Here is a 22822-nt window from a genome sequence, read left to right as displayed (position 1 = left end):
TTCAAGTATTTTTAAATGGCATTCTATGACTGCAATGAAATGGACAGAATGCATTGAATGGCATAGATATTTAGAATACATTTTAATTAAATGTCTAAAATAAATTGAAAAAACGTGTATTTCAGATCATTACATTTTGAGTGCAAAGTGCAATGCTAATTCTGCCAGTAGGTGCCACTAAGAACACCAGGAAAAGGTTTCTAGGCGGTAACCACAGTAAATTGAAATGAGAAATGCAGAGCCTGGTTACTTCAACTGGAATTAACTTCTCTCTCACAATTGCAGGATGGTTCAGCAATTTGCCGTGGACTTTGAGAAGAGAATTGAAGGCTCAGGGGATCAAGTAGATACCCTGGAGCTCTCAGGAGGTGCAAAAATCAATCGCATTTTCCATGAACGCTTTCCTTTTGAGATAGTAAAGGTTTGTACCAAACGTTGCTTTCCCCCATTGGTTTCACTTCATTTCCATATTCTGTTCTGCATAACTTCATAAAATGTTACGGGGGTGGTATGGGACTAAGGTAGTTCTTGGAACGAAAGCCTTCATGATTAGGTAATGAAATTTAGGAGAGAAATAATTTCTTACTGATGGCCCCAATTTTATTCAATGAGATTTCAAATTATTTCAACAAATACTGATTGAGTCCCTATGACGTCGATTTATTGTCTAATTAATTTAAACATATTTCTTGAGCACCTATTCTAGGTGCCAGTGATTGGGACAGAGACACTGTCTGCTGGGGGAAATAGACAAAGTTAAAGAAATCTCAAGTATGATCATGTAACAGAGAGAGAGAGAGAGAGAGAGAGAGAAAGAGGGTGGGGGAGCCACTTTTGATGGCACATTCAGGCAAGGTGTCTCTGAGTAGGGGACATTGAAAACATGAACACAATGGTGTGAAGATGGGGAGGAGGGGAGAGGGTCGTTCAAGATAAGCAGCCCAGGACAAGGCCCTAAAGCAGGCATCTGTAGCAGGTAAAGAGCAGATGGGGCTGACCAAGAAAAGGGTGTATAAAATGAATTCAGAGGAAGAAAGTGCCCAGTTAGGATGGATTTGTGACTTGGGACATAAGGTCCACAGAGCTCGGACTAAATCTGGGGGATGCAAGAAAGAGAACATTCAAGGTGACTCCCGAGGTTTCGGCTTGCACAGCTGCGCACGTTAGTGCCCATGAGATGAGGAAAACAGAGGCAAAGTCGAGCTTGTGTGTAAGCATGAATCCTGTTACAGGCAAGGCACTCGGGAGGCAGCTAAGTGGTTCAGGGACTAGGCTACTTGCCCCTCGTACAGAGGTGGGTGCTTATGTCTTGGTGTGGGAGGCAGATGGGTAAACAGAGCGTTTCATTAAAATGTGCTAAGGACAGTGGTAAACTTCAGCACAGGGTGCTATGGAAACACAGCCCACAGACAGGAATCCCTGCCCAGAGCCTCAGGAGCCTGGCCTTCAGCGGAGTTTGGAAGGATGAGCAGCTAGTTAAGCAGGAGGAGGTGAGGGAGGGGAAGAGTTTTCCAGACAGAAAGGGAGGCCTGGTGAAGGCTGAGCTGTGCAGCCACAGGGTGTGGGGAGGGAACAAAGCAAGTCATTGTTGTGTGGCACCAAGTGCAGGGGAAATGGACAGTGAGGCTGGAGAGGCCAGATCTCAGGAGTCAGGCCGAACCACATGCTCTCTGGATGCCCTTCCAGGTCTAAGCTCCATGCTGCTCTGATCGTACTTCCCCATCCATTCCAGGTTGAGTCCCTATACCTTCTGGGAAATTCTCATACAGCAATCTGTCTGTGTTGGATTGGCAAAATATTATGTATTTACAAAGAGGCCTTGAGCTCCATCTCAGCACAGCTGGGCTGCTATTGCACGTCCGGTGACACCCTTATTCGTGTATCCGTCTGTGAGGACATTTCCTACATTTAGCAAGAGAATGAAAAATTATAGATTTCAAATGAGTGGCCAGATTTATGTCCAGAAGGCACCTTTGATACATGGCACTCCTATCTGAAACGGAGTTAAAATCGGCTGCACTAGAAATAAAACTCCCAGAAACCCCTCATGTTCTCTGTTGCCTTGAACTTTATATAAACAGATGTTTTGACCATCTGGGTTTAAGTTAGGGAAGACATGAGCATCCACTTATTAACAGTGAAGTCAAGCTATTCTCATTCTTTAATATTCAATAGTATTATTAGTCAACGGAATTAAGTGTCTTAACTGTGGCTCATCCTGCATCTGCAGATGGAGTTCAACGAGAAGGAATTGCGCAGAGAAATAAGCTACGCAATCAAAAACATACATGGTATCAGGCAAGTGATTCCCATTTTCTGTCCTCCGCTCCGGCTACTAGAAGAAGAAGAAGGTTTATAAACGGCTAGCCTTTTCACCGTCTGAGCCGAGCAGAGCACGGAGGTGGGAGGAAGAAGTAGGAAATCCTGGTTTGGGTTCAATGGTTAATTCCCGGGATCGTCATTCTTGGTCTTTTTCAATTAGAAAAACAGAAACACGGCTGCACTCCCAGCCCTGGGAGCTTGAGCTGGGACCCTTGTTCTCCAGAGCCTTCCTCGCAGGGAGGGAGGCCTGACGTGCTCATAAGTCATCGTTACTTACCCGGAGACAGGGCAGATTGCTTTTGGCTGGAGTTGTGGAGCAAGATTGGGAAAGATTAATGAAGGTGGTAACTTTTGAGTCGAACCTTGTCTGTTTAGAGGACAGGAATGATTTCAGTTGGCAAAGGGGTGCTGTGTGTGTGTGTGTCTGTATCTGTGTGATGTCTCTCTCTCTCTCTCTCTCTCTCTCTCTCTCTCTCTCTCTCTCTCTCTGTATGTGTGTGTGGATGGGGTAGGGAGCAATGCAATGAGAATGAGAGGCTGGAGCGTGTTGGGGCTGGAGGATGAAAGGGCTTGAAGTGCCAGGACCAGTGCCAGGCAGAGGTGGTGCCGTGCAGTCCACGGAGCCGGGGGTCGCACACGTTGACTGCAGTTAGGAACATAGACCGGAGAGCAGAGGACGGGAGGCTGGGAGTGGCCCTGGTGCCCAAACTTACCCTTGTATAATGTGCATTTACTTTCTTTAAAGAACTAAAATAGAGGGGAAAAAAACAATTTAAAACACATTGCTTGAGTTCATGTCCGGAAGGCTAAACAAAATGTAAGGGAGCATATGTTAAATTGAGATGTCCTGAAGTCAGGCTGATAAAACTTAGGTTGCCCACTTCGTGGATTATCCTATATGCGGGAAGCGCCCCCTGTCTATAGGCAGTGGTATCTCAGCTTTAACAGAACGTGCTGCGTGCATCCACGTGCCGTGTGTCCACATGCCGAGCATCCACGGCCTCTGCGCCCACATGCCCTACGTGCATGTGCCCTGCGCCCACGTGCCTACGTGCATGTGCCCTGCACCCACGTCCCCTGCGCCCACGTGCTCTGCATACACGTGCTCTGCGCCTACTGCCCTGCGTCCGTGTGCCCTGTGCCCACGTGCTCTGCATACACGTGCTCTGTGCCTACTGCCCTGCGTCCGTGTGCCCTGTGCCCACGTGCTCTGCATACACGTGCTCTGCGCCTACTGCCCTGCGTCCGTGTGCCCTGTGCCCACGTGCTCTGCATACACGTGCTCTGCGCCTATTGCTCTGCGTCCGTGTGCCCTGCGCCTACATGCTCTGCATGCACGTGCTCTGCGCCTACTGCCCTGCGCCCACGTGCTTTGCATAAATGTGCTCTGCACCTACTGCCCTGCATCGATGTGCCCTGCGCCCACGAGCCCTGCCCACACAGGGCCAAGTGGAGACTCCTTGGGGAACAGAACCTGAGAGGGCAAAGCCTGACCGTGAGTGTGAATGTGATGAGTGATTTCCCAAAGGAGTTGTGACATTTGAATGAGCTATTGTTTTAAAATGGAGACAGTCTCTGCACGTCTCAAATAGTGCGAGTACATAGCGTTGACCGAGTGAGAAAGGGGAACATCTATAACCAAACCCGGTCCCTCTCTCCTCCGCAGGGCCCCCCGCGCGGTCCCTGTCCGTGCTGGCCCTCTCCCGCCGTCCTGAGAGCATCTGCGGTGGAGCTGGGTCCTGTTCCTTAGCGGGCGCAGCTCCTGTTTCAGCATGTCTGTCAGGTCACAGATTTGGGGTCACAAAATATTTTTACTTAGCACTTCACTTGGCTTTTAAAACTCCTTATGAGTAACATTTTTGCGGACTGTAACTGCCAAAGCTCAGCACTCCGTGATGTAGATTTCTGTTATCTATGAGCAGCCACAGAAGAGACTGGTGGTTGCGATTATTCTGGAGTTAGTTTGCCCCTAGAACCATGGTCGGCAAACTGCGGCTCACCAGCCACATGCAGCTCTTTGGCCCCTTGAGTGTGGCTCTTCCTAAGCTTTAGGAGTATCCTAATTAAGTTAATAACAATGTACCTACCTATATAGTTTAAGTATAAAAAATTTTGCTCTCAAAAGAAATTTCAACCGTTGTACTGTTGATATTTGGCTCTGTTGACTAATGAGGTCGCCGACCACTGGCCTAGAAGATGGCGCTGCCCTGTATCTGAGACATCCTAACGGCATGCCTACCTAGGCCCTAAAGTACACGTGTGAAAAGCGTTGTGCCCAGTGGATTCTGTTGGATATTCCAATAGCAGAAACCTCCCTTGCCCACTGAGGACCGGATGGCTCCTTCTCCGCCTGTACATGCTGAGAACCAGCGATGAGCAAGCGTGGGAGACAGTCCTTGTGGGATGAACACAGTCAGTGTGATCGTGACACTTCCTACCGGTGTAGCCAGGGGACAGCATGTGCCCCGATCCCTGCTGAAAGGTGTTGGGGTTCAGAGGGGGAAGGCGCTGTAGGACGTGGTCTCATGCAGGCAGGATGTGGACATGCTCAAATTGCGGAGATTCCGAAGCAACCATCACAAGACAAAGGCAGAGACCTAAACTGAGCGTGTGAGTGTGTTTGTGCAAAGGCAGAGGGCCCCGTGTGGTGGGAACATAGGGTGCACAGGAGGCTGGAGGAAAATAAAAGGAAGGGTAGGGTCAGATGGGGAAATTTTTATGTCAGACTGAGCAGTGTGGACTTTATCCCATATCCGAGGTGGAGAATTACAGTTCCAATCTGGTGTGATCGCTACAGTTAGAAATAGAGGTGAACAGAAAGTAGATGATTAGGAGGGATGGAGAGTAAAGCTGGTTAAGGGAGCGTTAAAAGCAATTTCCCGAAGGAGACATCATAGAGTTGAGTGTTGCAGGGGAGAGGCGTTAAGGTGGGAGAGGTGCGAAGAGGAAGGGAAGAGGGTTTAGGAACAGGGAGTCAAGAGCTGTCAGTCTTTGAGGCTGGCCCGAGCTCAGGGTCCGGGTTCCCTCATGGACTCTTTGTTTAAATATGAATAAGCACTTTCTATGAAACACACACACGTCTGCTTTCCCGGACTCCTGCACAGCACAGGGAAAGCATTGTTCCGATACCAATTTGAATGGACTCTAGCCAAATGAAAAAGGCACTTGCTATTTCGTTGTTGTTGTTGTTTTTTATTGTTTGTAAACTCACCATTTCAACATGCTGGGTCCCAGGTTAGTTCTACTTAACTGCTTTCTTTTTCCTCCAGTTCCCCTCCCACCTCAGCCTGGGACCCACTGCACTCACTATAGCGAAATTTCTCAGTAGCGTCAACTGTCTCAGGGCTCAAAAATGAGGACCGTTTCCTGCTTCATGGAGGGCAAGAGAGGATTGCCTTTGGAGTACTTTAGAAAGAGAAATGTCAATTTAGAACATTTCCATTGTAGCATTCCTTTAAAAAGCTGTGAGACTGTGAAATGAGACAAATTAATGAGAAGGCCAGATGATATGCCATATAAACACTTTGGGATCTATTTTTAGGTAATGTTAATCATCTATAGAACAGAATGTATTATGAAATATTAGTATTAAAGTTATTACAAATTATACTGTGGCTAAAATAAATCACTGTAACTTTTAAACTAGGTATTCACGCTTTCTTTAAGTGGCCTGTCAATCAAAACATTTTCAAATGAGTACTGGATATTATTACTCATTTAAAAAAATCTAACATGCGGCTCTCTTTCTCACACTCAGGACAGGGCTGTTTACTCCAGACATGGCGTTTGAAGCAATAGTCAAAAAACAAATTGTGAAGCTGAAAGGGCCTTCCTTGAAGAGTGTAGATCTGGTAATGCAAGAATTAATCAACACCGTCAAGAAGTGTACCAAAAAAGTAAGCTTGAATTACTGACCTTTCCAACAAGTTTCTATTTGGTTTACCCCTCTTTCCCACCCTACAGCATGCCTCCCTTTGCCTGACTCCCTCCCCTCTTTTGTTAGAGAAGGTGATGTGTTTGCTGAAGGGGAAGGTTGTGAAAAGTACTGAGTGGGACTTGATCTCCTGGTAGACGGCATATTGTCTTCTATCATCCATTCCACATAGGTTGCTTAAGCAGGTCAACCTCACTTTGGAAGAACAAGGTGTATGCCCTAAACTAATTTTCCTTTGGTGTATACCATAGATGAGGGTAGTTGTTAGGGGAAGGGAATCATTGATATTGTGAAGGGAATTAAGGAAAGTTTTCTAAATTTACATGAATTCCACTTGAACCTGGACATTCTGGGAAGGGGCAGAGTGGTCTAAGAGCTTAGCCTTGGGAACCTCGATTCAAATCTTGGCTTTGCTACTCACCTCTGTGTGACCTTGAATCCCTAGAGGTTTATAATTTCTCTGAAATGGGGATGATGAGAGTAAATACAATACTACCTTAGTGCAAATTAAACAAGATGATGCCTGAGAACCATGGGCCCTTAATGCATTAACTACAGTAACTGCTCAGTCAATGGTGGCTAATCTATTAATGGCCATTACTACCTGTAACACCTATTGAACTGGGGGACTCCTCACTGAAGAACTTGGCAGAAGTGTGCTGGATTCCACCCATTCCATGGGGACGGAAAAGGAGGGCCCTGTACTGGAAAATGCAGGAAGGGGGTGAGTGATGTTTGGGGTGCGTAGATCTAGCCCCATTGCCATTAACATTGTACTTTGATCATTTCTTAAAAGAGTAGATACTTCTAGTTTGTCAGTTTTGTTGCTTTCCCCTTTCTCTATGGTACTATGAGTAACCTCTCTGGAAACCAATGGGGAGCAGGAGAAAGAATGAGAGAGACAGATAATGTGACTGAAGATGAATTTTGGTCCCCAGTGACTGGCAGAACAACTCAGATGAAGAAGAGACGTAAGTGGTGAAAGAGGAAAGCAGGCTGAAGTCCTAGATATCAGTGCAAAAAAAAGCAAAGGCATTCCATGACCAGTGTGGGATCCAGAAGAGGCTTTGGAACTGCAGACCGGCTCCAGGCCTCTTCTAGTTCTTCCACCAGGTTCCTTCCAGCCTAGTCTCTGTTCTCCAGAGTAAGCCATGGAAGCAAAGGGATTGAGGAAAGGGAAAGCATGCACCTGGGGGAGAAAAAACACCTGGGGGAACCTGAAGCCAGTTAATAAATAATACTCCCCGTCCCCTGTCCTTGCCTACCCCTCAAAATGCACGTAGTCTTGTCTCCTGACGAGTTAAAGCTCTCTTCATTGGCCTCCTCTTCCCTGACTTAGGGAGTTAACCAATGCTTTTAACTCCATCAGACACCCAGCCTGTCTCCCTCAGCACAGAGGTCTTCAGCCAAAGGCTCCTCCGGGTGCCCAGGCAATGCTGCCCCACCAGCTAAGCTGGCGTCTTTCTGAGGGCCCCTTGTGTTGCGGCCATCCTCAAACCTGTTTTAGCTAGTTGTAGTTCTTATATAAACTGTGTAGTTTAAATGAAGAGTAAGTAAAGTGATCAGGTGCAGAAAAAAACCGAGTTTTGTTCCTCTGAAAACTCAGCTTTGGAGAAACTTGAAAAAAGATTAGCTACGTAAGCTTTGCCATCGCCCGGGTCTAGGTGGGACAAAGTTAAAAGACATGGGGGAGTCGTACAAACCTAGATGGGCTCTGCGTTCAGCTTCTCCCTCCACTTTGAAGAAAGCAAACTTGTAGATTACGGATGTGGTTTATGGGAGACAGAAGACGCATAGCTCCTCTCAGCAGATCCATATGCTGGGAACGGGCCTTGGCCTTACATCAGAAGGTTGGCACATGTGTGCACATTTATGTTTTGAGTTATAGAAAGTGTTTACGGTATGTATGAATCATTTTTTTTTTTTTATCATTTCCAATTGCATCCAATTTACTGGAAAAGCAGCAGTCGGTCCTGATGCCATGGGATGAGACAGCTTGTTCTGGACACTTGGTTTCTGTCCTTTGCTGTCCAGCCTTTGAACCGCCCTTTCCATTATGTTCTCTGTATCAGTGGTGATTGTGTATTTGTACTGTCTTCTCAAAATATTTTACAGTTTGTCTTAAATGAAACCTCACTTTTTCCCTGAGATTACTGTTTACCTTACAGCTCTCTTCACTGAAGAGCATTTATTGGCCCAAACCCAAAGGATCTAGGGCCCAGATCATTTGTCACTTGCCTACTTCTCCTTGTGTGGCTTCCAAAGATTGTGCATTAATTTTCCTGTAAAGTCTCCCATAAGGTCCTTTGGCCTCTGTTTTCTTCCAACCTACCCGTCTCCTCCTGGTTTTATTTTCTTTCTTGACCATTGTTACCAGTCTGTGTCCAATCAGAACAGAACTGAAACCATAGCGTGATTGTTAAAAAAATACATATTTTTATTGATTTCAGAGAGGAAGGGAGAGAGAGAGATAGGAACATTAATGATGAGAGAGAATCGTTGATTGGCTGCCTCCTGCACGCCCCCTACTGGAGATAGAGCCCACAACCCGGGCTGGAATCGAACCCGGGACCCTTCAGTTGGCAGGCCGATGCTCTGTCCACTGAGCGAAACCAGCTTGGGCGACCACACTGTGATTTGATAACAAAAACAGAAAGCTATCTACTGCCCTATTCCTCTCCTTTTCTTCATGACCAGCCTTCTTGGGGAAAAAGTAGTTTATGCTTACTCTCTTTACTCTCTCATCTCCAGTTAGTTCCTTAACCCTCTGAAATTTGACTTCTACCCTCCTACCACTCTGCTGAAATAATTATGGCATGGTCATCCAGAGACTGATTGCCAAATCTAATGATATCCTTATCCCTGATACTGTGGTCCACTCTCTTTTTGAAGCTGACCCCTCTCTCTTCCATTGGGTTTTCTTCCATCTCCTTTAAGAGCTCATCCACTGTTGCTGGCCTCTGCACATTGACGTCCTGTGGAACTGACTCCTGGTTTCCTTCTGTCACTGTCCTTCCTCCTGACAGGGCACGTCTCCCACAGTCCAGCTGCCACATAAAATACTCTTGATTTCCAAATCTGTACTTCAGCTTGAGCCTCTCTCTTGAGACTGTCTACTCTATAGTCTACTGCAACTATTCTCTTAAGACGCTGAGCAGTTTTTTTTTTAAAAAAACTAAATTATTCCACTGGCCTCCTAACTGATCTTTCTACCAGTTTGGCCATCCTCAAACTCATCCTCCCATAGCTGTCAAAGTAGCCCTCTACGATATGGACATCTATTCTCCCCATTGTCTCAGTATTTACTCATTGGCTCCTCATACCTTGAGAGAGTTCATTCATTCATGGTTGTGCGTAGTTTTGCCTTCTGGACTCCAAATACTTCTCCAGCCACACTTGTTGTCACTGTCTTCTAGCTCCAGTCATTCTAAGTGGTTTGCACGCCCCGGAAATGTTTTTATGCCCTTAGCATTTGCACACGTGGTTCTCTGTTTAGAATGTCTCTTTTTCTTTGCCTGTCTTCACCTGCCATCTCCTCTCATTTTTTAAGATCCAGTTCAATCATTGTCTTTCCCCCCCAAATCTTCCTGTGAGTCATCTGTGAACCCTTTCCTGGTCCCCATCCTTACTTGCATGTCAGGGCTTCCAATGGTGCCTGGTGTTCACTTCATCATAGCAATAATGACACTGCGTTGTCACTTGTGTGTCATTTATTTGCTTAGGTGAATGCCTTTTCTTGCAGATTATAAGTGCCTTCTATTTATTTATTTTAATTTTTAAAATTTTCATTGAATTTTTTTGGGTGACGCTGGTTAATGGAATTACATGTTTTAGGTGTATAATTCTATAAAACATCTGTATATTGTATTGTGTATTTACCACCCCAAGTCAAGTCTCCTTCTATCACCATTTTTCCCCCTTTACTCTCTCCCACCTCCCCCACCCCGCTTTCCCTCTGGTATAATCGCCATACTATTGTCTGTATATATGAATTTTTCTTTTATAAGTACCTTTTAAAAAAAGAGCTGTGTCTTTTATTTTCTTATCCCTGGCACCTATCCCAATGACTAATCGTACATAAGAGGCCTTCTACAAATACTTATTAACAATTTAGATGTTCAGAGGAGAACCTGCTGCTAAAGAAACCTCTGCTTCGTTTTTAAAGAATATTTTTATCATTATTTTTAAAATGAAAATTTGGACAGGTTTTCTTTCAAATACCTATTCTTTGCCTTGTTCCTCATTTTGATGTTCTTGTTGTTTGGCCTTATTATATCTATCTTCAAGTTCTTTTACTTCAGAACTGGTCTTATTAAAATCTTTTGCAAAGCAAAATAATTCCAATTAAATTTGAGAATTCCACTTGACCCCTTTGCACATGAGCCACAGAAAGGTGACCATACAATTTATCATCTAACACAGTTCAGTTCTGAAATTGAAAGGTGGGCTATTAACACTTTCCCTGGCGTGAACTATAATGAGACTCCCCTGGTAAGTCTAACGGATAGTTGCTCTAGCTGTATTGTGACTTTATATGTAAAACAACAGTATTTTCATTTTCAGGTCCTCATGGTGCATGAGTTATGTGTAAAATATTTAATTTCTCTTTCCGAAGCCACGTAAGCAAACATCAGTGGAAAACATGGGAATTATGTGTGCCCAAATAACAAAGCACGGAGCTAGATTCTAACTTGCACTTCCTCTGGGCTGTTCCTCACTGTTGTCTTTGGGAGGAAAGGGCAGAAACATTCGAGCTTTATGAGCTGTCTGGCTTCCCTCCAGGAACATCCCCACTTCGGACTTTTCTGGGCATCTGCTTCCAGCTGCTCTTCTTACCTCCTCTCCTCTAGAGCATCATCCCAGGGTGCTAAGGTTCTTTTCAGGAAATACTGAGAGGAACATCTTGTTTTCTCAACCAGAGTTTAGCAACTGTGCCATTTATTGGCCTCTTGGGAAACCACATTCTTGGATCTCCATCAGACCAATTAATTGATTTTTTTTTTTTCACTGCTGAGAAAAAAGAAAAAAAGCTTTGCAAGGAAATAAGAAAGATACCTTAGTTGTTTGTTAGAAATACAGATAAAATTTTCATTAAAAAGGTCTGTGAGAAGAGATGCTGGGTTTTGTGGCATGTTAGGTGAGTAAATATCTGGTCTGAATACCCACAACTAACTAAACGTTGACTCCCAAGTCCTGGCTGTGGCTTTCAAAGGCCTCCAATGACCTTGCCCCTTTCCATCTCTGAACTCCTCCCACTCTCCCCTTCCCTCCGTCCACTCCAGCTATGCTGGGTTCCTTGTTTCTTCACCAGGTCAAGGGGACATGATAGCAGGGTCTTTGCACTTCTCATTCCCAGGGTGGGAAATCCTCTGTCTCAAGATATCTGCACAGCTCATACCCTTGCTTCCTTCCAGTTTCTGCTCAAATGACAACCAATCACAGTCTTTCTCTGACTCTTCTATTTACAGTAGTGTGCGTGCATGTGCACACACACACACATCACTGCTCATCTACTTACCACACACATGACCACATGAGTTTTACAATATATGCCTGTTGTTGTTTGGTGGTGGTGGAGGAGGACAATTCAGAGACTTGAGAGTGTAAGCTCCATAACTTAGCAGCTTGGTTTGCTAAGCTAACCACTTTATGTCCAGCCCCTTAAACAGCCAGGTTTTCAACAATAACCATTGAATGAATAATCCAAAGAATAAACGAATCACATCTCATTGACTCAGCAGGTGATGATTGGCTGAAGCCGCCACTTGGTTAACTTTCCATGAAAGGTTGTAGGATGAAGGAGAAGAGTGACACAGCACGCTGTTCAAATAGGGTTTTCTCTTAGGTCCGGATAGATCTACTATGGCTTTGACTCTGTGGAAAAAGACTGGCATTTCACCTCCTCTGACAGCTGCCCAGTCACACAGACAGGGTTGTGCTCTGTGTATACTAGATGCCTCAAGTAATAGGTCATGGTACTCAGGTTTCAAATCAGGCTGATTATTAAAGAACAAACCTTTTATTGGGTATTATAGGGAATTCAAGCCAGGGATTTGGCTTTTAAGGGGTAGGAACAGCACCTTTTTGATGTTGGTGTTGCCTGTTTTTTAAACCCTTTTTAAAAATTGAGATGTAATTGGAATGTAGCGCTGTATTAGTTTTAGATGTATAATAATAATGATTTGATATTTAAATACATCATGAAATGATCCTCACAATAGGTCTAGTTAAGATTCATCACCACACATAGTTACAAAACTTCTTTCTTCTTGAGATGAGAAATTTTAGTTCCTTCTCTCTTAGCAACTTTTATATGTACTATACAGTATTATTAACTACTAGAGGCTTGGTGCATGAATTCATGCACATTGAAAGGAAATTAATTAGAAGAAATATGTTAATATCATTATTTGCCCTTTCTCTATAATAGAAGTGTCAACCAAATTCACGATTGTCAATGATAGATCAAAACACACACATGTGATTGGTGCCAGCTAGAACTTTATATGTATTGTACATGCATGAGTCAACTTAGCCTTTTATATAGAGAGAATAAACTTGCTTAATTAGACCTGCTTTCTGATTTAGCTAAACTTTTTCCAGCTCAGTGAAACACCCCAACTTCTCTTTCAGGTAATTGTCAGCCACACAGCAGTAAATATCAATACAAAGCAGATTATTATTGTAGATCACACAGGGAGAACAAAGGGTAAAATATTTAACTGCAGCAGTGTTTGACTATATTCTGCGCAGTGAGAAAACCCGAAGTCATTTTCAAGGTCCACCATTTCTTACTTCTTTTCAGTCGGGTCAAGTTTCTAAGCTTTCTAAATCTCCATTTTCTGGCTAATGAAAAAAAAATAGGATTCCACCGAGTCTCCTATCTACCTACTACAGGACTTCTGTTAGGCTCAAATGAGATGAGGCATGGGAAAAGGCTTCACAGACATTTGGTTAAAGTGTAAAATGTTTCCACCTGGCCATAAAGCAAGTCGTGTTACTGGGCTGAAGAAACTCCAAGGATGCTAGTTGTTAGGGACAGAAGCTGGGCGTTGCTATGTGACATCATTACCTGGCACCCACAGCCACTGTTTCTGGGCTGGGCCGAGCTGTAGGCTGCATTTTGCACCATGGGGTCTTGGCAGCATTGGCTGTGATTTGGTGGGGTGTCACTCTGGGGTGGTGGTGGGGCCTGTATCCCACTTGGGGGAAGCCAAGTGTTGCTCTGTGGGTGCCAGATCCGCGGTGCCGTTTCTCTGCAAATGGCCAGTGTGCATCACGGCAGCTCCTGTGTTGAGCGTCTGCCCCTGGTGGTCAGTGCACATCATAGTGACTGGTTGGATGGTCAGACACTTAGCATATTAGCCTTTTATATATATAGTCATCATAGTGTATATTACATCCCCAGGATTTATTTATTTTGTAACTGGAATCTTGTACCTTTGACTCCCTTTACCCATTTGCCCACCCCAACCCTTCCTGGACTCTGATAACCACCAATATGTTCTCTGTATCTATGAGTTTGGTCTTTCTGTCTGTTTCTGATTTACAAGTAAGATCATACAATATTTGTCTTTCTCTTGTCTGACTTATTTCACTTAACATAATGTCCTCAAGGCCCATTCATAATGTGGGAAATGGCAAGATTTCCTTCTTTTTTATGGCTAATATTCCAGTAATCTCATTTTTTAATCCCACAAATCATTAAAGGATTTATGATCTTTGTAAATAATTCTTAATTTATAATTTACCTTTACTCCTGCTTTTCCTCTTACTTTCTGTTTTGATTTTTCTTTTAACATGTCTACCAGAGATAAACTTGGAAAGAGATGAAAACCTGTTTATTATCTTTGGGTATTATTTTGATATAGTGTCACCCCCACTCTGACCTCCTGTTTGGGTACTTTCTGAATTACTTAGCAAGGTTATGTCTTTTCTGAATACCTTTTAGTTTTACTTCGCCCCAGCTTGACCTGTTGGTTTTATTCCTTAGCATTTGCTAAATAACATGAGTTTTTGTGTCTCTGCTTAAAGAAATGGTATGTGAGGTATATGATGGATGCACATATCGACATACCACATGTGATCTTCCTGTATATACCTCATCATTTCTCCCACCAATTGGCGAAAATATTTGACCTTTAGAGATTTAGGATTTGTCTCCATGGAAAAGGAGGGCTAACAGTATTGTTTCCTCTTTGATTGCTTTCCCCAAGGCCACGGAATGGGACCTGGCTTCTCCATTCTATCAGCTTAGCTTAGGTCTTCTGAGACTTCCCATATGCCACTTCTGAAATATAGAACACTCAATAACATATTTTCCTATTTATCCCTGCATAATTTCTCGACCTCTTTATAATAGAATTGTTTCTCATCTTTGATCACCTTTGTAAATGCTTCTGTTTTTTCCTTTTTTAAAATAACAAATTTGTTGTGCCCAGGTAAGCACTTTTGTCATCTCCTGAATAAATACAACATTATGTTATATATAGCTAAAGGATTACTAGGGATTTGGGGGCAGGTTTTAATAGACAGAAATGGAATAAAATTATTGTGTACTTTTAGGAGCAGTAAAATCATTATTGCTGTTCTGTTTGTAGTGAGTGGCTAACACTGGAAAGTTTATAGCTTTTTGATCAAAACAGAGCCCATATCTGTAGTTCAGCCAAGCCAATCAACTCAAGTCATGTGCATAAAAAACGTTTTGTTCTGGTTTTAGTTTATTTTCTCAGTGATGTGTGCTATGGAACTATGAACAGATGGCTACCTAATGACCTGAGTCTTTGCTTAAGGCATCGAACTGGTTACTCTTGAAGGTATGGAAATTTTGCCTGGTCTCATGCCTGTTCCAAGGGAAATCTGATAGCATGGCTCTCATGATCTAATTAATCAATGGTTAATAAGTTTAATAAGTGTGTAATTTTTGTTTTATTGGATAGAAATTTCTTTCAAGTGATTTTTTTCCCCTCTAGGGTAAAAGTAGTTCATGCTCAAAATTAAAATTTTATATTTATTTCCCACCAAAATAATTAAACATTACCCTAAATAACACTCAAAACACTGGATTTTATTAAAACATATTTTTATGTGTATTTTTAAAAATTATGGCACTGCTTTCTCTCAGAATATGTATAATTAAACTTTTTTCTTAGAATTCTATATTTAAAGTTTTGATCCCTAAAGTCATATATATTGTATTGTTTTTAAATCTCTTTTTAAGAATATTCAATGTAATTTGAATGATAAACTATTTAGAAGTAATTTACCATTTGATAAATGGCCAGCTTTGTTTGGAAGCTTCACTGTCATAATTTAGGCATGAAATCCTCTAAGGCAGCGGTTCTCAACCTGTGGGTAGTGATCCCTTTGACAGTCGAATGACCCTTTCACAGGGGTCGCCTAAGACCATCCTGCATGTCAGATATTTACATTATGATTCATAACAGTAGCAACATTACAGTTATGAAGCAGCAACGAAAATAATTTTATGGTTGGGTCACAACATGAGGAACTGTATTTAAAGGGCCAGAAGGTTGAGAACCACTGTTCTAAGATCTCTTCAGAGAAGGTTTGGCCATTTCTTTCTTTCTCTTTTTCTTGCTTTTCAGAAACTATTTATTTTTTTGCATTAGACTTGATCTGTACAGTCAACCTTCCACATGGGACTGTAAGGTTTTTAAGACCAGGTGCTTTGACGTCAACTGAGCCTACAGTTGGCCTATAGCACGGGCCCAGTGAATGTTCAATGAAGGACTGATGTGAAATAAATTTAGAAATATAAAATGATGATAGCCAATAGTAATTCCTTGATCCTATATAAATCAATTTACCAGAATATTTAAACAATGAATAGGGAACTACAGGTCTGAAGATGGTGTCTTCTGGATCAATATTTTGGCCTGTGTGATTAGAATTTTGGTGAATTTGTAAAGTTATTCATACAACTATAGGCTTTTAATGCAGCATCCATAGTGAAAGAGGTTAAAAATTTGAATGATTTAAATTGAGAAAATGTATTGCACCTTAAGTAAGAGACATAGAAGAGATGAGGGAATAAATGAGCAGTCAGACTCTAGTATCTTTTATTTTATTTATTTTTTAATATATTTTTATTGATTTCAGAGAGGAAGGGAGGGGAAAGATAGAAACATCAATGATGAGAGACCATCATTGATCGGCTGCCCCTTGCACGCCCCCTACTGGGGATTGAGCTCGCAACCTGGGCATATGCCCTTGACCAGAATCAAACCCAGAACCCTTCAGTTCACAGACTGACACTCTATCCACTGAGCCAAACCAGCTAGGGCATTTTTATTTATTTATTTATTTATTTATTTATTTATTTATTTATTTATTTATTTATTTACTAGTAGCCCATTGGAGGGAATCGCAGTGCGATGCTGAGAGTCACGCTGTTTCCATGGGAGCTGTGCTGTTTCCATGGGAGCCGTGTGTCTTCCGCAGGAGGCAGAAGCAAGCTGCTGGCTCCCACAGGAGCCAGTAGGGAGCCACACTGCTTCCGTGGGAGGCGGGAGGGACCCGCGCTGCTTCCGCAGGAGGCGGGCCCATCGTCTCCTCTCCAGGCCTGCACTTGGCCGTGGAGGCTGCAGGCCAGCCCCCCTGTCCGTGTCCGCACCAGCTCCGGGGGGCCTTCCCAAGCCAGATGCGGCAATGAAGCAAGCATTCCACCAGGCTGCTCATGCTGCCTGCTTTCAGTGGCCACCCCCTTGGGACTGGGGGGACTACGGCGGGGCTGAGAGGACTGGACGCTGCCATCTTGTGGCTATGGGCGCCGCCGTATTTGTGATGGAGTGATGGTTAATTTACATATTACCCAGTTTATTAGATAGGATTTTTATTTTTTATTTTGGAGAGAGGGAGAAACATGGATTTGAGAGCATAACATCAACTGAGAGTTCGAACCCACAACCTGATCAAGTGGCCTGACCAGGAATTGATCAGGCGACCTTTTGGTGCATAGGATGACACCCAACCAAAGAAGCCACCTAGCCAGGCAAATGCTAGTATCTTTTAAGACTAAGTAAAAGGCTGTGCACCCTGAGCTAATGAAACAAGTGGCAGAAAGTCTCATCAGAAGTCATTTGAATATCAGTAGGATGTTCCATTGTGTATTATGAAGAATTAGGACAGAAACATTGCATTCGAGAGCCACAAAAAACATTTTGGTTTTACATTCTGCCTGATCTGCCCCTGCTTACCATTCTAGCTTTGCCTGAAACCATCCTCCTCCCTGTCTGTGATGACCTTTTAATTATTTTTTAAAAAATTAATCTTTATTGTTGAGATTATTACAGATGGCTATCTTTTTTTCCCCCCCATAGTTTCTCTCCACCCAGTTCCTACCCCAACCCAGGCCCTTGCCACCCTATTGTCTGTGTCCATAGGTAATGCATACGTGCATATAAGATCTTTGTCTAATCTCTTCCTGCACACCTCCACACCCCCTTCCCTCTGAGAATCATCAGTCTGTTCCAGTTCCATGCCCCTGATTCCATTCCATTCACCAGTTTATTCTGTTCATCAGATTTCTTATTCATTTGATTTTTAGATTTAATTGTTGATAGGTATGTATTTGTTGTCACTTTGTTCATATTTTTGATCTTTACCTTTTTCTTCTTCTTCCTCTTCTTAAAGAATACCCTTCAGCATTTCATATAATACTGGTTTGGTGGTGATGAACACGGTTAGCTTTTTCTTGTCTGTGAAGCTCTTTATCTGACCTTCAATTCTAAATGATAGTTTTGCTGGGTAGAGTAATCTTGTAGGTTCTTGCTATTCATCACTTTGAATATTTCTTGCTGAAGATAGTGTAAGGAGCCTCTGGGAAAACTTCAAGTGTACCAACATTCGAATTATAGGGGTGCCAGAAGAAGAGAGAGAGCAAGATACTGAAAACCTATTTGAAGAAATAATGACAGAAAACTTCCCCTACCTGGTGAAAGAAATAGACTTACAAGTCCAGGAAGCGCAGAGAACCCCAAACAAGAGGAACCCAAAGAGGACCACACCAAGACACATCATAATTAAGAGCAAAAGACAAAGAGAGAATCTTAAAAGCAGCAAGAGAAAAACAGTTACCTACAAGGGAGTACCCATATGATTGTCAACTGATTTCTCAACAGAAACTATGCAGGCCAGAAGGGAGTGGCAAGAAATATTCAAAGTGATGGATAGGAAGAACCTGATCTTTCACTTCTTTCACTATTCATTGCCACTGTCCCCCACACATGTTCCTGTGCCTGGCAAGCTCCATTGTCCCACAACTGTTCCCATATAGCTTTTCCTGACTAAGTCTTCTTCTAGATTAGGGTTCTTTAAACATCCTCGTTCATCCTATTCTTTTTCTTCCGCACGTTGAAAACAACTGTCATTCATTCATTCATTCACTTTTGCAAACTATATTTTGGACAATTATTGGAATAATTTAGATGGGATAAGTGATTGAAATGCATTATTTCTACAGTTTTGCCGAAAACATGTATATGCAAATATATCTGTTGGGGAAGAATTAAAAATAAATGAAATGATCTTTGTGGTTTCTGGAATGGATCATCATCAAAAGGGTGACAGACGAGACCCTGCGCTCTGGAGTCTGAGACTTGGGTTGGAATCATGGACCCACCAATTTTAAGCTGTTTAATCTTGGGCAAGTTACTTAACCTCTCTGTGCTTTGCTTTCCTCCTCTACAAAATGGTCTTAGTAGGATCTATTGTTTTGATTGTTGTGATTTTTTTTAATGAGTTAGTTCATGAGGCATTTAGCACACAGCCTAAGACATGGTGAGCACTGCCAGTCATTGTCATCTTTTCATGCTCATTCCAGTCCTCTCTCAGGTTCTAACTCTGTAGAGCATAGTGCTACATGGTATCTGGCCTTCTGTTTCTTTGTAGAGAAGTTTCCTCTGGGTACCATAGTTACCTCTGGTTATAGCTCGAGGAGCCCCTTCTCTCACTCCACCATTCTCTAGAGAATTCCACTCCTGCTACCAGAATTGTGATGCCTATCTTTTATAAAATAAATCACTTATCTCGTCTTATTTTTTTTGTGGTCTAACTTTTGGAGTATTAACACTCATCTGTTTTTCCTGACAGCTGGCAAACTTCCCCAGGCTGTGCGAGGAAACAGAGCGGATTGTGGCTAACCACATTCGGGAGCGGGAAGGGAAGACCAAGGACCAGGTGAGAAGAGGCCTTCCCTGGTGGCCAGGGGCCTCGTGGGGAGTGTAAGGTCTCCCCAAGGAGGTCTGCTGGTCTCTACCAGTCGGCATTATAATGGGAAAAAGAATAGTTAGAACACAACCACATATGTCTATTTTTACATATTAATAAATTTTATACATGTGTTGCTATACTAACATCTTGTGTATGTTAAGGATATAAACAAATATAAAGACTTTAGAAGGATGCAATTTAAAACACAGTAATAGGAGTTCCATTATTTTTTCTCAGCACCCCATAGATCATAATGTGTACCCCTAGCATGTACATAGCCCACCTTGAAAACCACTAACACTAATCCAGAAACAGAGCACTTTTTCTTATTTAAGACAGGATTTTTAAAATTTTAATGGGCCCAGAGATGGGAGCCAAGATTGTCCTAAATTCCTAAAATGCTATGCAAAATGTTCAGTGTTCTGGTTTTCTTTGTCTGAGAATAATGGACAAAGCTATTCATTGGCATACCCAGGGAAACTTTCATTGAAAAATAAAAACTTTTAAGAACAGCTCCTTTAAACATTTCTATTTTGTAGAATATGGTTTGTAAGGATTGACCTTGAAATTGTCTTCCAATTCCAGCTTGGCTCTGTGAATCCAAAAGATTCTTTTCAAGTGAAGATAACTCATTAAAAAAAGGGAAGGCCTCCAGGAAGATAAAAGCTTCTTAAACTTAGGTGGATTTTTTTCTGTTATTTATAATTCATTATAATGGGGAACACGATGGTTTCAGATGCTGGTAGAGGCCAGGACACAACTGAAGGTGTGACAGCAGGGCCAGTACCCTGTTCTCTCAAAGTCACAGCTTGTCCTTGTCAAATCACTCTTGGACCTGTTTTCTCATGTATGACATGGGATGTAGGCCTGTGTGCTCTCGGAAGTCCTCTAGAAGTTATAATTGCAAGATTTTGTGGTTTTCAGGTGAGTGGGATGAGGAGGAATGCAGAATACAGGGAACATGTGCAGTGGAGGCTGAGGCGAGAGGGTGGGGTGGAGTGGAGGGACAAAGTAGAGGGAAGGGCTGGAGGACCAGCAGTACTGTTTTCTCGATGAGCTGCGGATTCATTGCCACTCCTTTTTATCTTTGTGCTTTGAAAGTCCATTAACCATTATTCATAGTTTTCACTTGTTTTTCAATGTTCACACCTGTGGAGAGCCAAAAGTGGAGCAAATAGGCTTTGTGACTTAGGGATAAATAAAATCAATATTAACTCAGGAGCCAGTGAAATCAAGCCCACATATGTCATGCTGAGGTCCGAAGTTTCCCCATCTAATGTCATGGCTGCTGCCTGACCAAGAACACTTAGGTTCTAGTGTCAACTGTGTTAGAAACTGACTTTGAGTAAATAGATAACCATTTTAATTCAGTGGCTTTATTCTAGAAAATTTGAATGATAATATATCCTATTTAGCTCTTCCCTGAGATGACAATATTGAGGGCATAGTATCATTATTATCTTTGTGTCCATAGCTAACTGAGTTGTTAATGCCTTCCTGTTTCTTAGTGTTGTTAGGACTGTGGGCCCCGGGTTCCCACAGCCCGAGTTTGAACCCAGATCTCTTATTTACTTTCTGTGTAAAAAAACACATTATGTGAGCATCTTCCCACTTCGGTTTCCTCACTTCAAGTGGGATCATGATGGTCGTTAACTCACAGGCATCTTGTGAGGATGAGATGCAATAATCCAAATATGGCTGCAGCTCATCAGTCATTTTAGTTGTTTTTGCCAAAGAGCCATGACACAGTAGGTATGAGGAAGAAATACCTTTTCTCCTTGCAAGGGACCTTGTCTTTCCTCTGCAGCTCTTATGTGCTGATTAATCAACTCTCCAAGGGGGAGACGAGATGGGTGGGTGTCTTCTCCCAAGTGACCACCTCGGCTGGCCCGAGGAAGCTAACACTTGCCACCTCTGACAGGAACCTGTGTGGGAGCACGCCTGGTTCGGCCGGGTGAACATGTCCATTTGCACAGCTCTCACATCTGCGTCCTGCACTCCATTCTGCCTTGGTGCCCCCTCCACCCTCACCCTCGTGGTGGTCGAGAGGCCAGTGTCCTCAGGCCTCTGCACTAGAACTGTTGAGAGGTGTTCTTATATATATATTTTGAAATGGAACTATTACAGACTTCTGCTCTGGCAGCTTTGTGGGAGGAAAAATTCTTCAAAATTAAAAATACGGAAACCCATAAATCAGTCGGTGAATTTTTTTCTAAAACAAAGGGCTTTTGAGTACCTATATGTGCCTGTAATTCTTCCAGGTGCTCCCAAACATGAGAGTGCATGTTGAAGTGGTCGGCTTTGTGGGCGATGACTGCCCCCAAAGATAGCTTTACTTTTCTTCAACTCCATATTCAATAACTGTAGGTGAGAAAGGCACTGAGAAAGTGAAAAAAGTGAGAAAAAAATGTACTCTTTTCATCCCCCATATGTGACCTGGCTCTTTTCCTGGGATGAACACAGACTCCTAGTTTCCAGGAATATGAATGAGAACAGCCGCAGTTTTTATTTTTTCCACTTTTTTTTTTTTTTTTCCTACACTGCAGTCCAAGTTAATGTGCGAGAATGTCCAAGACATTCATGACAACCCTTGGCAATGTTGAGAATTATGTAGATATTTTGCTCTTTATGTTGGTAACAATTGACTTGTGCTTCAATTCGATGGTTTTTTCATACAAACTCCTGACCAAGTGGATTTGAGAGTATAACAGAAGATGGCTTCAGTATGGGAAGAATTGAGGCACTACCACAGATAATCCAATAAAGATCACTCTTCCTAATTCTTTAGTTGTCTTCATTAGCAGAAGAAACCAAACTATCTGATGGTAGGAAATTTCTCATACAAGTATTATGTATCTGGCCCAGTGGCCTTCACTTTATGTTTGGAAGTGAGGGTGGGTTTGGGGTGACCCATTTACTCATCTTGGAAGGTCCTCTTGGGACTCAAAGCAAGATTTGATGAGGGGACCAGTTGAGATTCCCCACAAAAGCAGAGCCTCAGAGCCCACAGCATTGGGCAGTGCATGAGAAACCATGGCCGCATACTAATTATATGGGAATAAATTGTGCACTTGAAAACAAACTGTTGTTCAGAGCTGGGAGATAGTTCTAAAATTTACAGCCACAGGGATTTATTGGACACTTGCTATGTGTATTGTGCTAGGTTCTGGGGATCAAGTGGTGAACAAGACAAATGTAATCCCTGTTCCTCTGAAGCTGACAAGGGATGCAAACAGACGAGTGATTAATTGGTGCTAAACACCACAAATACAAAGTGTAGGCTGCACTATATGTAAAATATGACACATAGGCGACATGAGAGTAACATCATCA

At 42.7% G+C, this 22822-nt stretch overlaps 1 protein-coding gene across 11 annotated transcripts in view; it reads left to right on the top strand.

Moving 5' to 3' along the window:
- DNM3 (dynamin 3) overlaps positions 1-22822 on the top strand; it is a 377759-nt gene that overhangs the window by 105898 nt on the left and 249039 nt on the right. For all 11 annotated transcript variants that reach the window (XM_036342917.1, XM_036342912.1, XM_036342907.1 and 8 more), the window contains exons 8-11: positions 286-421; positions 2231-2298; positions 6080-6218; positions 19370-19456. In XM_036342917.1, the coding sequence (XP_036198810.1) occupies positions 286-421; positions 2231-2298; positions 6080-6218; positions 19370-19456 (430 nt within the window). The remainder of the gene's footprint in view (positions 1-285; positions 422-2230; positions 2299-6079; positions 6219-19369; positions 19457-22822) is intronic.

This window comes from Myotis myotis, unplaced genomic scaffold (genome assembly GCF_014108235.1).
Source record: "Myotis myotis isolate mMyoMyo1 unplaced genomic scaffold, mMyoMyo1.p scaffold_m19_p_18, whole genome shotgun sequence".
NCBI classification, from domain to species: domain Eukaryota; kingdom Metazoa; phylum Chordata; class Mammalia; order Chiroptera; family Vespertilionidae; genus Myotis; species Myotis myotis.
The sequence above is the reverse complement of the archived record's forward strand: the minus strand, read 5'-3'. Positions and strand labels throughout refer to the sequence as shown.